Source organism: Nymphalis io, chromosome 24 (assembly GCF_905147045.1).
Source record: "Nymphalis io chromosome 24, ilAglIoxx1.1, whole genome shotgun sequence".
NCBI lineage: Eukaryota > Metazoa > Arthropoda > Insecta > Lepidoptera > Nymphalidae > Nymphalis > Nymphalis io.
This window is the reverse complement of record NC_065911.1, coordinates 5745588-5758699: the sequence shown is the minus strand read 5'-3', so window position 1 is coordinate 5758699 and position 13112 is coordinate 5745588. Positions and strand designations below refer to the sequence as shown.

At 39.8% G+C, this 13112-nt stretch overlaps 1 protein-coding gene across 1 annotated transcript in view; it reads left to right on the top strand.

The window, feature by feature from the left end:
- LOC126777856 (plastin-2) overlaps window positions 1-13112 on the top strand; it is a 57569-nt gene that overhangs the window by 33867 nt on the left and 10590 nt on the right. Inside the window, exons 2-4 of the mRNA XM_050501094.1 lie at window positions 5767-5853; window positions 10778-10921; window positions 11893-11974. Coding sequence (XP_050357051.1) covers window positions 5767-5853; window positions 10778-10921; window positions 11893-11974 — 313 coding nt within the window. The remainder of the gene's footprint in view (window positions 1-5766; window positions 5854-10777; window positions 10922-11892; window positions 11975-13112) is intronic.

Below are 13112 nucleotides of genomic sequence, written 5' to 3'. Positions count from 1 at the left end.
TTTTCATAATTTATTAACATTAACATATGGGAATAAATGGTATTCTTATAAATGATCTAGATTGTACACTATATATAACCACGCCTTGTTCATGAATAGCTATCAAGTGGGTTATGCGTTATGCGGGCACATATAATTAGATTTATGTTTTTTTAAATATCCCCATGCTCATTACAACCAAAGTAAAACCTTACCTAGAAACATATTTTTTAATTTCTAATTATTTAATTAGAAAGAATTTAATTGAAGCCGAGATGGCCCAGTGGTAAGAACGCGTGATTCATAACCCATGATCTTGGGTTCAAACCCGGGCAAGCACCACTAAATTTTCATGTGCTTAATTTGTGATTATCATTCATCTCGTGCTATACGGTGAAGGAAAACAAGGAAGGAAATTCTGTCACATGTGTATTCCACCAACCCGCATTGGAGCATCGTGGTGGAATAAGCACCATAATTTCTCCTCAAAAAAGGGAGAGGAGGCCTTAGCCTAGCAGTGGGACATTCACAGGCTGTTACTGTAATTATTTAATTGTTACATAGATATTATATTATAAGTTTTTTACCTGATAGTAAGTGGTCACCACCGCCCATAGATATTAGTATAAATATTAACCATGTTATACAACGCCAATACGCAACCAATTTTGGGAACTAAGATGTTATATGTTTTGTGCCTGGATACTAGCTCACTCACTCTTCGAAACGGAACAGAACAGTACTAAATATTGCTATTTGGGCGGTAGAATTTCTGATAAGTGGGTGGTACCTACCCAGCGCGTATGTTCTTGCTCAAAGCACTATACTGTCAACGCATCCAATGAATGACTTAAAAAATCCCAATCTTATATATAAAACTATTTATGACTTCCAGAGCAACATAATTATATTCGAATGTTATTTCTATGTAAACGCGTACATTAATTCCTTAACGATGTTGCATTTTTTATTCAGTTATGTAACGTTATTCACGTTAATATAACAAGTGTATGTTGTATGTATGTTTAACTAGTAACAAATGGTTGACCTTGTTACAATATTTTGAAGCAAACGCAGCGTAGCTTCTTCGAGAAAACATTATTCGTCATAGACTTTCGTACAAAACTTATATTGGAACTTGTTTCTTTATAACATTTTTTGAATATTTAAATTGAATTTTCTTCACTGAAATTCTAGCTCATGTGTTGAATAAACCATCCCGCATTGAAGCAGCGTGGTTACTTCAAAACCTTCTCCTCAAAAGGGAGAGGAGGCCTTAGCCCAGCAGTTAAAGGATCCCGTATGAGTTAATAATTGTAGAAAGTTAAATTATTATATTGTACGTAAAAAAATATGTGCTCATCTGAGGTTATAGCTTAATAAAACAAAGTACAAATCATCCAGCATGGCTGGATGATTTATGAGCCAGTGCAACTACAAACACAAGAGACATAACTTCTTAGCTCTCGATATTGGTGGCGCATTGGGAGATTTTATGTACGGTTAATATTTCTTAAAATCCAAATGATTGGGTGACCAATTACCATTTGGTGACCAATATGTCCTTCCGCCTATCAAAAAAAAAAAAAACGTATCTAATGATCCGTTACTATAACTAACGTCATGATTGTGTAACTCGCATTTTATCATACATATCATTGATGATTAATTCACGTTACGCTGTTATATTATTAAATAAACATGTTATTGTTCAATTGTCACACAGAATCAATAGTTTTTATTATGCCTTTATGTTGTATGAATGTTTTAAGTAATACACGAACGTTATATCCTTGTTATTTGAAGTTAAGTTCTCGAATATAAATGTATTTTAATTGTATACTGGTCTGCTAGCGATGTGAAAGGTGATATCTTAAATTATTTTTGGCATTGGTAGCATTCTATTTATTTAATTAACCATAGTTTTATTTTTAGATATTAAAAATATTTATGGTTATGAGTCAGTAAAGGTATCCTGTATATGTCCCATACATACGTTGTCTAAAGTACATCGTTGGATTGTCTTTTTAGGATTTTGAGCTTATTCTTAATTCGCGCTTGGATGTAATTAGGTGTATACATGTGTTGCATAGTTTCAACTGACAAATGCAGTTTTCCTCGTGATGTTTTCCTTCAATGTCGAGCACGATGTGAATTATAAACATAAATTAAACACAGGGTAATTCACAGTAATCTTCTGTTAAGATCATATCTGACTCAAAGATATATAGCAACTTATGTAATATAGTAATTTTGGTTAAGATGTAAAGCTATTTGAAGAACTTAAATAAGGGTCAAGCCTAGTGTGATAGTCTAAAGTCTATCACGGAAGATCCGGTAATCGCTTATTGAAACAAATGCGGTACCTACCGCTTCAAACAGGTATTACTCAGTCTGCGGTACACTTGTCGTCCTATGTTATAGAAGATGACAGTTTCAAAAGATATCTTGTGTAATTTAGTTCATTCATTTTTACAATGCACATATTTACTGATAATGGTCACCACTTATACCCTTATTGTCTCCGTATTTTATACCAAAAATTAACATGTTTGTATAAAACATTGAAAACTCACAACAATAGTATCGTTTACATGTAAACATAAATATAGCTTCCGAATATAGTGAGACGAACCTTGAGAAAAACGCTTAATGGCGCCAAAATAAAACTGCACCGGTGTTCTCATTACCATAAATATTAAACAGTCTTGAACAAATACGGTATAACAAGGTCCAAAAAATATTCCTTTCAATTTATATTCAGTCACGGCTAATATTTGTATTCATATATTAATAACGTTTATTTGATATAATTAACTCATATTGTAAATTTTAATTTAATAGAGAGGGCATATATATCTTTATACTTGTGCACTATAATATATCCTGCGCAGTTGCCTAAACTCCATTGATAATGGCTTTATCAATGGAAATTTATCACTCATCGTGAAATAGAAACGATACTGCTTTTTATTTACGTAATTTTGATGAATTCCTAAAGCATATTCATATTTTTCTCAAATATAATTTGATAGTAAATGAGCAATTTTGTTTATACAAATTGTAATTGTAAAGCATAACACCATTGAAATTGCCATAACACTGTGTACACTTAAACTTCAGCTTTAATCCTTCTTTGACGGGTCGTTGGCGTGGTTGGTAGATACTTGCCATTCACGCTGAAGGTTGTGGGTTCGATTCCCACCCAGAACAGACATTTGTGTGCATAAACATATCTGTTTGTCCTGAGTCGGATGTAATTATTTATATAAGTATGTATTTACAAAAGAAAAGTAGTATATATAGTATATCAGTTGTCTGGTTTTCATCTTACAAGTTCTGCTTAGTTTGGGATCAGATGGCCGTGTGTAAATAATGTCCCAGGATATTATTATTATTATTCTTTCTGTTAACAAAAGTTCTTGGAAGATACGTCAAGTCGATACAAACGGATAATATATATATATATATATATATATATATATATAATAGAATAGGAAGGTGGACGAGCATATGGGCCACCTGATGGTAAGTGGTCACCAAACGCCCTTAGACATTGGCATTGTAAGAAATGTCAACCATCGCTTGTAGCCAATGCGTCACCAACCTTGGGAACTAAGATATTATGTCCCTTGTGCCTGTAATTACACTGGCTCACTCACCCTTCAAACCGGAACACAACAATATCAAGTATTGCTGTTTTGCGGTAGAATATCTGATGAGTGGGTGGTACCTACCCAGACGAGCTTGCACAAAGCCCTACCACCAGTGAAAATAAAACTATTCAATTATGTATTATTATTCCATGCTATTAATAAATCAATTATTTAAACATTATTCCTTACAATTTTATGCGATTATACGCGCATAATATAAATAATGCATGTATTGATTTATACATAGAAAGATTTATTGACACTCTTGTTGAAGTCAGCTGTTTGCCTAATTAAGTAAATTAATCGACGTTGTTCCAGTTTGTTATGGCCTTGTTATATTAATGAAAATATCTTTAGTGTAAGTAATTCTATGAATAAAAATAAACTAATTAGTACTTAGTTAATGTATTGTTTGCGTTGGTATTTAAAGTTTTATGAATATTTGTTTGTGATATTGTGTATATATATGATAAAAGCGCTGTTGTGTTGCCATTGTTTTTTTATGAAAGCAATTTTATATCATAGACTCGCGTTCGTGCCTTTTGACACTTTTATTATTGTTTGTGTTTTTTATTTTAAATGAATTTGTACATCCAATTATCTTTAATTAGTTTCTTCTTAATACGATACTTACTGTTGAATCTCATATTAATGAAAATTCTAATTTTTATTTTGTTAGTATCTTTGGATCAAATATTGCAATTGATTTTTAAAATAATTCCACAATAATTCCAAAGCAAGTGAATTGTAAAATTTCACACACCCGGTGTTGGTAACAATACGATTTTAAAATGGCTGCCATATAAAAGCTTGTTTTAAAAAAGGCTTACCTAACTATTATTTATATTTATTTTTTAATTTATCCTTTTCTATTTATTTTGATTTTGATAGTACTTGAAAAAGCTAAATTTGCATCGATGCTATTAACATTTAAGGTAAATTTGGTTGGTATTCAGTATGTTAATGTCAATAAGTCAAAGACACGGTAAAGGTTGCTTAGCTATCTATACAAAGTCTCTGAAAATACTGCTTTATTTACTTCTAAAGTATATTTAATAGAAATAGATAAACATTGGAATACACGTTAAAGAGGAACTCCTTAGGAGGACATGTCTTTGCATAACAGTGATATGTTTATGGGTTGTTACTTTTTTATGTAACAAGCTCTGGTCAGAAAGCGGTCGGGGCGGGACGGCGACGCGAAACTAGCATGAGCGCAGCGTGTTGTTCTAAGAGTATATTAATAGTCACACAGACGTCGGGATATGGTAGCAGAGAACAACGGCGCTATGTGACATTTTCTACATTAACTACATTACAACTGCTCATTACTGCTGCTTGGCCGCCGTGACCGAAAGACGAAGAGATCATCATTATCCCAAAACAAAAATAATTTAAAAACAATAAAATATAGCAATTTTTTTTGTGGTTAAATAAAACATAAAGCCTTTACTTCGCGTACAGAGAGAAAGATCAATGTTGCCTATGATTAATTCTTTCGATAAATACTTTGCTGATGCCTTTTTGAGTTTCCTTATTGTATTATACGTATTGATTTTTTATGTTTCCGTTATATTAAAGCTTATATATAAGCTTATATAAAGTTTATATATTATATACTAGCTACCACCCAGTTTACGGAACTAAGTAAATAGATAGGAACATATCGACCATACATTATTTTCATATAACTTAATCGATTTACGAAGCTCACGCTGTGAACGATATCATGAGTATATTTACCGATTAAGCTGGAAACAATTTATAAACATATTTGCAACTAACGATGATGACATTACTTACAAAAAATATTCATATGCCTATATTATGTACCGAAATCTGCCCAGCGTGTTAATCAGTGAAAATGGGTACAATATCCGCAAAGTAGCTTTCCTTTATTACTTATAATTATTTTTTATTTTATATTTAAAAAAGTTAGGTGGTACCGCTCGTGGTGAGTAGGTGACACCAACTCAATGGGTTTGCACACTGCCCTACCACTAAGTATATGTATATTTAAACATAATATAATATATATATGTGCTCGTCGAGGCTATATATAAAAATATTATAATAATGTTAATAATATATTTGAGGTCACGTGTTAACAATAAATGTATCTTATTTACAGCTGGACACAAGTGGCAACGGCAGTATTGACTTGAAGGAACTGAAAGAAGCATTAGACAGCGTTGGATACAAAATTCCACATTGGAAGGTGAGTCACGATTTTTATGTACATAAAAAAATCTCTCTACCCAACATCTTATCTATCTATCTATCTTATCTATACCCAACATTGCCTAAATAGGCAATATCCGTCTAATGTTGGGTATAGATATTTCCCAAAGTGCACCAAAGCCCCTAGTCCAACCGGTTGGTGCTCTGGCATTGGCCTATTCACGGTCTCCATCCAGGACTAATCTGCTCTAACGACCATTGGTCATTCAAAGAAACGATCAGTCCACGCCACTACAGCCTGCTAATTTAGCAAGCTATTTCGGGCTATTATGTAAGAACATACTCAAAACTCACCGCAGAAAATGGTTGTGAAATATCAGAAACTGATATACGACATTGACTATTATAACCGACCGTATTAAGAATAAAATACTATATCAATATAATTCGGTTGTCAATATTTCGCTGGTGAGTTATGAAGTGAGTTCTTTCAGAACAGCACTACTTTTCTCACTTCGAGTTTCATATAGTATATGAATATTTCTATTGTAAGCAGTTATACACTATCACAATACAATGATTAAAATATGTACAGCTGTTTTCTAGCAATGTGTCAGACTCCGTTCTAGGCTTATCCGTGCAGTGACGGAGAAAGAATACATTTCACTGCCCCTCTCTTTCCCATGGGTGTCGTAAGAGGCGACTAAGGGATATCTGAGCGACCATCTGCTCATCTGGTGGTAGGATGCTAACATCCGCCTGGCTTGTTACCACCGTACGCATGGTGAAAAACTCGTGAAGTGGCTTGCAGCCGCGTTTCGAGGTCAGCCAGCGTACAGCCAGAGCCCGAGCGAGTATTGCCGCGATGGGTGTTGGTCCGGTTGGAGACGGCTGTTGAACCAATGCCGGGGGAAACTGTATTGACCTGCCGGTCAGGGAGACCCGAAGAAACGGCTGTTCCGCTGGCCGCCCGTGGCATAGTACAGGGGCCCGAGCGTGCCTAACCAGCTCGTGAGGCTGCCCCACCAGGCCACGCATAATCTCGGGGTGGACCGTCGTGCCGGTTGGTGACCGGTAGGTGGGGTCCCGGCGGCCACTTCCGGGGGGGTTCGGGGGCCCTTCCGTCCGGCGGGTCAGTGTATTTTTCCTTTTGGCAACCACTTGGGGAAACACGCCTCCACACTTTGCCCATCCCTATCGTGGCAATACATCGCTCGCTTCACGTCTCTTTTCCATTTAATTTCTCCCAAATGGCGCAACAAAAAAGAAATAACGGTCGTACAGCGGTGCTCACCCCCACCATACCCTCGCTGTTTGAGGTCGAGTTCTCTAACATCCGAGGACTCCACACTAACCTCAACGCTGTCCACCACCATCTCGAGACAGCACGGCCAGCAATGTTGTTTCTCACGGAGACACAAATACTCCGTCCTGCCGATACCAGCTGCCTTAATTATCCCGGCTACACGCTTGAAGAATCCTTCAAAGCGAAAGCCGGAGTATGCTTGTTCGTCAGGACGGATGTTTGCTGTCACCGACTGCGCTGCTTGGAGGACCCCTCCTTCTCCATGTTGGTGGTACGTGTGGACCTGGTTCGTCAGAGCCGAGTCTACGTGTGCCTCTACAGATCCCACAATGGTGACTTGGAGACAAGCCGACTATTTGACCATCTTAGTCGGGTGGCAGATGCTGCGCAAGAGCAATTTCCTAACGCGGAATTGGTGTTTTTGGGGGACTTTAATGCTCACCACGAATCCTGGTTGAAATCCCTCAAAACTGACCATGCTGGAAGGACTGCTCATGCTTTTGCTCTCACACATGACTTGACCCAACTGGTTGATCAGCCCACCAGGATCCCAGACATTGATGGGCAAGCACCTTCTCTACTGGACCTTCTGCTGACTTCTCACCCGGTGGAATATCAGGTTGTGGTTCAGGCTCCTCTTGGCTCTTCGGATCACAGCCTTATTTCTACCAGAGTGCCACAGGCCAAGCTGCCGCCACTAGCGGTATGCAAACGTCGCGTTTGGCACTATAAGTCGGCGGATTGGGACGGTATGCGCGATTACTATGCGTCGGTCCCTTGGAAGGAACGTTGCTTCAGTGGGAATGACCCGACAGCTAGTGCCGCTGCTGTTGCTGGCGAGATCATGCTGGGAATGGAATACTACATTCTTAGCTCAGATCTCGTCAGTAGGAGTACGCGTAACCGTTGGTTCACTCGTGAATGTGCCGATGCTGTATCAGCTAAGCAGGCGGCATATCGCAAGTGGATCAACGGCTGCATTAGCGGGGCATCTAACATTGACTCACTGCAAAGCAAACTATAATAAAAATTCCAAGTCCTGTAGAAAGGCATACACGAGAGCGGATGCATAGCGCATTGTACAGATTGGTCATGACCTTGTTTCGCATCCTAGGGGCTCCCGTAGCTTCTGGCGTCTGACCAAGTCTGTGCAAAACAATTTCTGCCAACCTTCGCTGCCACCGCTCAGAAATCCGGACGGATCGCTAGCTCACAGTCCGCAAGAGCAAGCTGATCTCCTGGCTAAACTCTTTGCCGACAATTCCGTCATCGATGATTGTAGTGCACTGCCACCTACAATACCTGCATGTGGCCATACGATGCCTGACATTAAAATTAGGCAACGTGATGTGCGTGCGGAGCTGCAATCACTTGATGTACGGAAAGCTAGCGGTCCCGATGGAATACCAGCCATAGTGCTGAAGAAGTGCGCAGCGGAGCTGTCTCCTGTGTTAACGCGCCTGTTCCAACTTTCTCTCTCTTCGGGAAGTGTGCCGGAGGCTTGGAGAAGAGCTAATGTGCAAGCGGTTCCCAAAAAAGGGGATCGGTCTGACCCGGCAAATTATCGGCCAATAGCTATCACCTCAGTACTTTGTAAGGTGATGGAACGGATTTTAAACAACCAACTGATCCATTACCTAGAAGATCACTGTCTAATTAATGATCGTCAGTACGGGTTTCGACCAAAACGGTCCACAGGTGATCTTCTAGCGTACGTAACACACCTCTGGGGTGAAGCTATCGACAAGCATGGAGAATCGTTGGCTGTCAGCCTCGATATCTCCAAGGCTTTCGACAGGGTCTGGCACAGAAGTCTTCTCTCCAAGCTACCGGCATATGGTCTGCCTGCTCAGCTATGCACCTGGATTGCCAGCTTCCTACACAAGCGTAGCCTTCGTGTTTTAGTAGATGGTTGCGCTTCACAATTCTATGTAGTGAATGCTGGGGTCCCCCAGGGATCTGTGCTATCTCCCACACTCTTTCTTTTGCATATCAATGATATGCTCTCCCTTGGGAACATACATTGCTATGCAGATGATAGTACAGTGCATGGTGGATACCACGGACGCGCAGTGGCTGGGCGGGCGGAAACTGAGGAGAGGCGGGAGAATCTTGTCATTGAACTCGATAGGACGTTAGATCTCATCGCCAAATGGGGCTCTGATAATCTTGTTGAGTTTAATGCCAAGAAAACACAGGTATGCGCTCTCACGGCGAAAAAGTCAACATTTTCCCCTCTTCCCTCCCTCTGTGTTACTCCGCTGGTGATGCAAAGCAAAATCGCCATGCTGGGGATTGACGTTCGCTGCGACCTTAGTCCAAGGGATTACATCGAGGCTGTTATAAAAACAGCTTCACGGAAGCTCGGAGTTCTGAACAAGGTGCGGCGCTTTTTCACGCCACAACAACTGTGCCTGCTGTACAAAACACAGGTACGGTCTTGCGTGGAATATTGCTCGCACCTTTGGGATGGCTCCGCTAAGTACCTACTTGAGGCCTTGGACCGGTTGCAGCGACGTGCCGTACGCATTATTGGCGACGTAAAGGTCACAAACACCCTTGAACCTTTACAATTGCGTCGTGAGATAGCAGCACTGAGCGCTTTCTATCGACTGTATCACGGCGAGTGCTCTGAGGAATTATTCTCTCTAATTCCTGCTTCCCCCTTCCTTCTTAAGTCCACGCGAGCTGGTTCTCGATGTCACCGCCTAACTGTGACATCAATTCCATCGCGAACAAAGAAATTTGGCAACTCCTTTCTTTGTCGCACTTCCAAAAAATGGAATTCCTTACCAGCTCACGTATTCCCCTCCTCTTACAACCCGGGTTCCTTCAAACGAGGCGTGAAGAGGCATCTTGCGGGCCGGCAAGGCGAAGGCGGCTAGTGCAGAACGTTTTTCCCGTCTGTACTGGCCGTCGTCGCGTTTGGACTCTACTACCACTTACCATCAGGTGGAGTAGAGTCATTTGCCCTCCCGGCGATATAAAAAAAAAAAAACTCAAACTGACTGACGGGCAACAGACCAGGCTTTACGTGCTTTCCGGGGCACGAGACTGTAACACTACCAACTGCATACAGCGGGTTGATTCTGATAATTTCTTGATGAGAAACCAGAATCTCGGAATCCTCAGCAGTATCTCGTACCCAATAGGCCAACAAGGCCAAATTACGACAACTGAATTGACGATCAATATAAAAACTTTTAATTATTTCAACATAGACGAATCATATAACTTTATATTATGCATAGATCATACAAACCAATACGACAATAAATTAAATTTAATTATTTCGATAAGGGTTTATCGATCGAAATTCTTTCCGTATATAAAATTGAGATAACATTGAATATATATGTTTTTATTCAAATCCATGTGCCCAGTGGCTAGCTAGAACACGTGAATCTTAATCGAAGATTCTAATGTACGTATTACATATATCCTTTTTGTCTCGCTTTTCTTAAAAATACTCATGACGACTCACAAATTAGTTGCAAATAAAAAAATGGATTATAATAATCAAAACTGCGTAAGAAGTAAATGAAAATTGACTCTCAAGGCGACAAATTGGCTATATAGGCCCCACACGAAGTATTAATTTCCCTTAATCCTACTTAGATACTTTAATTAATTATGATATTAATGACACTTGCAGGTTCGCTGTATGATCGAAGAGTATTACGATAATGGTGGTAAGAGCGGTCGTGGCGTCAACGGCAGCATGAACGGCGATGCGAGGAAGAATGGCATCTCTCTCACAGAATTCGAAGAACTATGCGCCAATCTCAAAGCACAGCAGGTTAGGGATACCTTCCAACGCACACTTGCTTATGTATAGAATTTAAAATTTAAAGCTTTTTTTAATTGTGTTTTTAGCTGCTGAAACGACCATTTCTATTGTTTAAAGAACACAGCGTAACATTTAATCCGATACTGTAACATGACATGAAAATGATTTATGAGCCTGCTTGAATAAAAATATTTTGATTGAATAATTGTAAATTTTTAATACGATAAAAAAAACAAATAACTCAATTAAGATGATACAATCTTAGCATTTAATTACAAACGATTGAGCACAAACGTAAGCATCCATGTCAATTCAAAATAAATAAAAAAAAAACTAAAACATCTTTACAGACAAAAAAGAGCAATTTGGTTTACTCTATAGTAATATGTTATCGTATTCAATTGTAAACGATTGAATACAATCGTAATCGTCTTAATGCGATGTGTCAATACGAAGCCAGGCAAGTCAATAGCGATAAATTGTCACAAAGGTTATACATGGGTTAACTAGACTAACGACCCTTTATTAAGGGTTATTAATAAACCAATTACATATTCATAAATCAAAAAAAAATATAATATAATTGCGGCTGAATTAAATTCTCTAAATCTTTTCTAATGTAACTTTTTACATTATAGCAAATTGTTACCTTTATGTTAATATGCATATACTATATATATTATAATAATATGTATTCATTTCTATAAAAAAAATTGATCATTTTTAAAAATAATTGCTTAACAAGTACTCTTCCATCGTAACGCATCTCATTCGCTGACGATCTGCATAATTTTGGCTGTAAGTGAACGAGACAGTGTACAAAAAAGTATTTTTTTTTTTAATCTTAACGTTGGCAGCTTTTCATGACATTGTATTAATTGTTACTATAAAAACATTCATATGATAAATCATTTTTTTTTACGTACTTTAAATATTTTTCAAGCTTAAGTACATATCACTAATAGCTTTTTTAATTCCAGGTCTCTAGCACATTCAAACAGGCAGTCAGTAAAAAAGAGAACCTTGAACACTTGGGCGGTATGAGCGAAGCGTCCAGCGATGGTAAATAATATTCTACATATTGCAATTCTATATTTTATCCTCGATTTCATATACTAATCTGAATATTGTAGTCCACTGCTGTGCTGCAAATACAATACACCAAAGTGTATATAAAACGACTCTTATGGTAGCCTTTTTTAATAGGCCAGCGTTTGACCGTTGACTTGCTTGATATTAAGCATCTACACGGTGTAGGACGTAGCACACTTGCCTAGAAAAGACCTGCTTACTCTGGATTTGAAGACACCAACATTGCACCTTTTAGGACATATAGACTCAGGCAAAGCATTTCAGAGTTTCGCAGTGCGAATGATGAATGTAGCTTCAAAGCGCTTCGTACGTAGGCGGAGAATTTCTAATGTGAAATGACTCGCCGGCGCCGAATATGCGCCGGAATACCCACTAAAAAACCAGCGGTACCCACACCGCTTTTTCGAGGGGCGTCACGGGATCGCTTGCGCATACTACCGTGACGCCCCGACGGTTGGCCCGCCTCTGCAGGCCTCCAAATCCTAGGGGGTTCTCAGGGTACAAAGACCCCCTAACCCCGGCAATACTTAGGGCGGGAGGAGAAGATGCGCATAGCGCCGACGCCTTCTCCCCGGTCTTCTTCGGCGAAGCGAGTCAGCGGAGGCCCTCTCCTCACGCTCCCGCTCCGCTGCCTCCTTCTGCGACATGACATTTTCGCAGAAGGAGACCGTCTCCAACCAGCACCTCTCGCTACCAAGCATGGCGTTTATCACACTCGGCAGCGAGAGGTCTTCACCGACTAAGAATCGAATCCGACGTTCCACAGGATTGGGCCGAGTACCGACCCCTGTGGAACGCCGCAGCCTACCCAACGCCGGACAAGTCGCCCATCGCCCCCCTCCCAGAGGACCACTCGGTCCCGGAGGTATGCCCCCAACAGCCTTCTGAGATAGGAAGGCACCCTGTGGTATCGGAGTGATTCCCTTATGGTCTGGAAGGGAAGACTGTTAAAGGCGTTCGCTACGTCCAGTGATACCGCCAGGACTACGTCTCCTCGGGCCACCGCCTCGGTGGTCCAGGTCTTTAGGGCGTCCAGGGCGTCAATGGTTGATCGACCCTCCCTGAACCCGTACTGAGCCTCTGAAAGACCCGGCCCCACCTCGTTGAG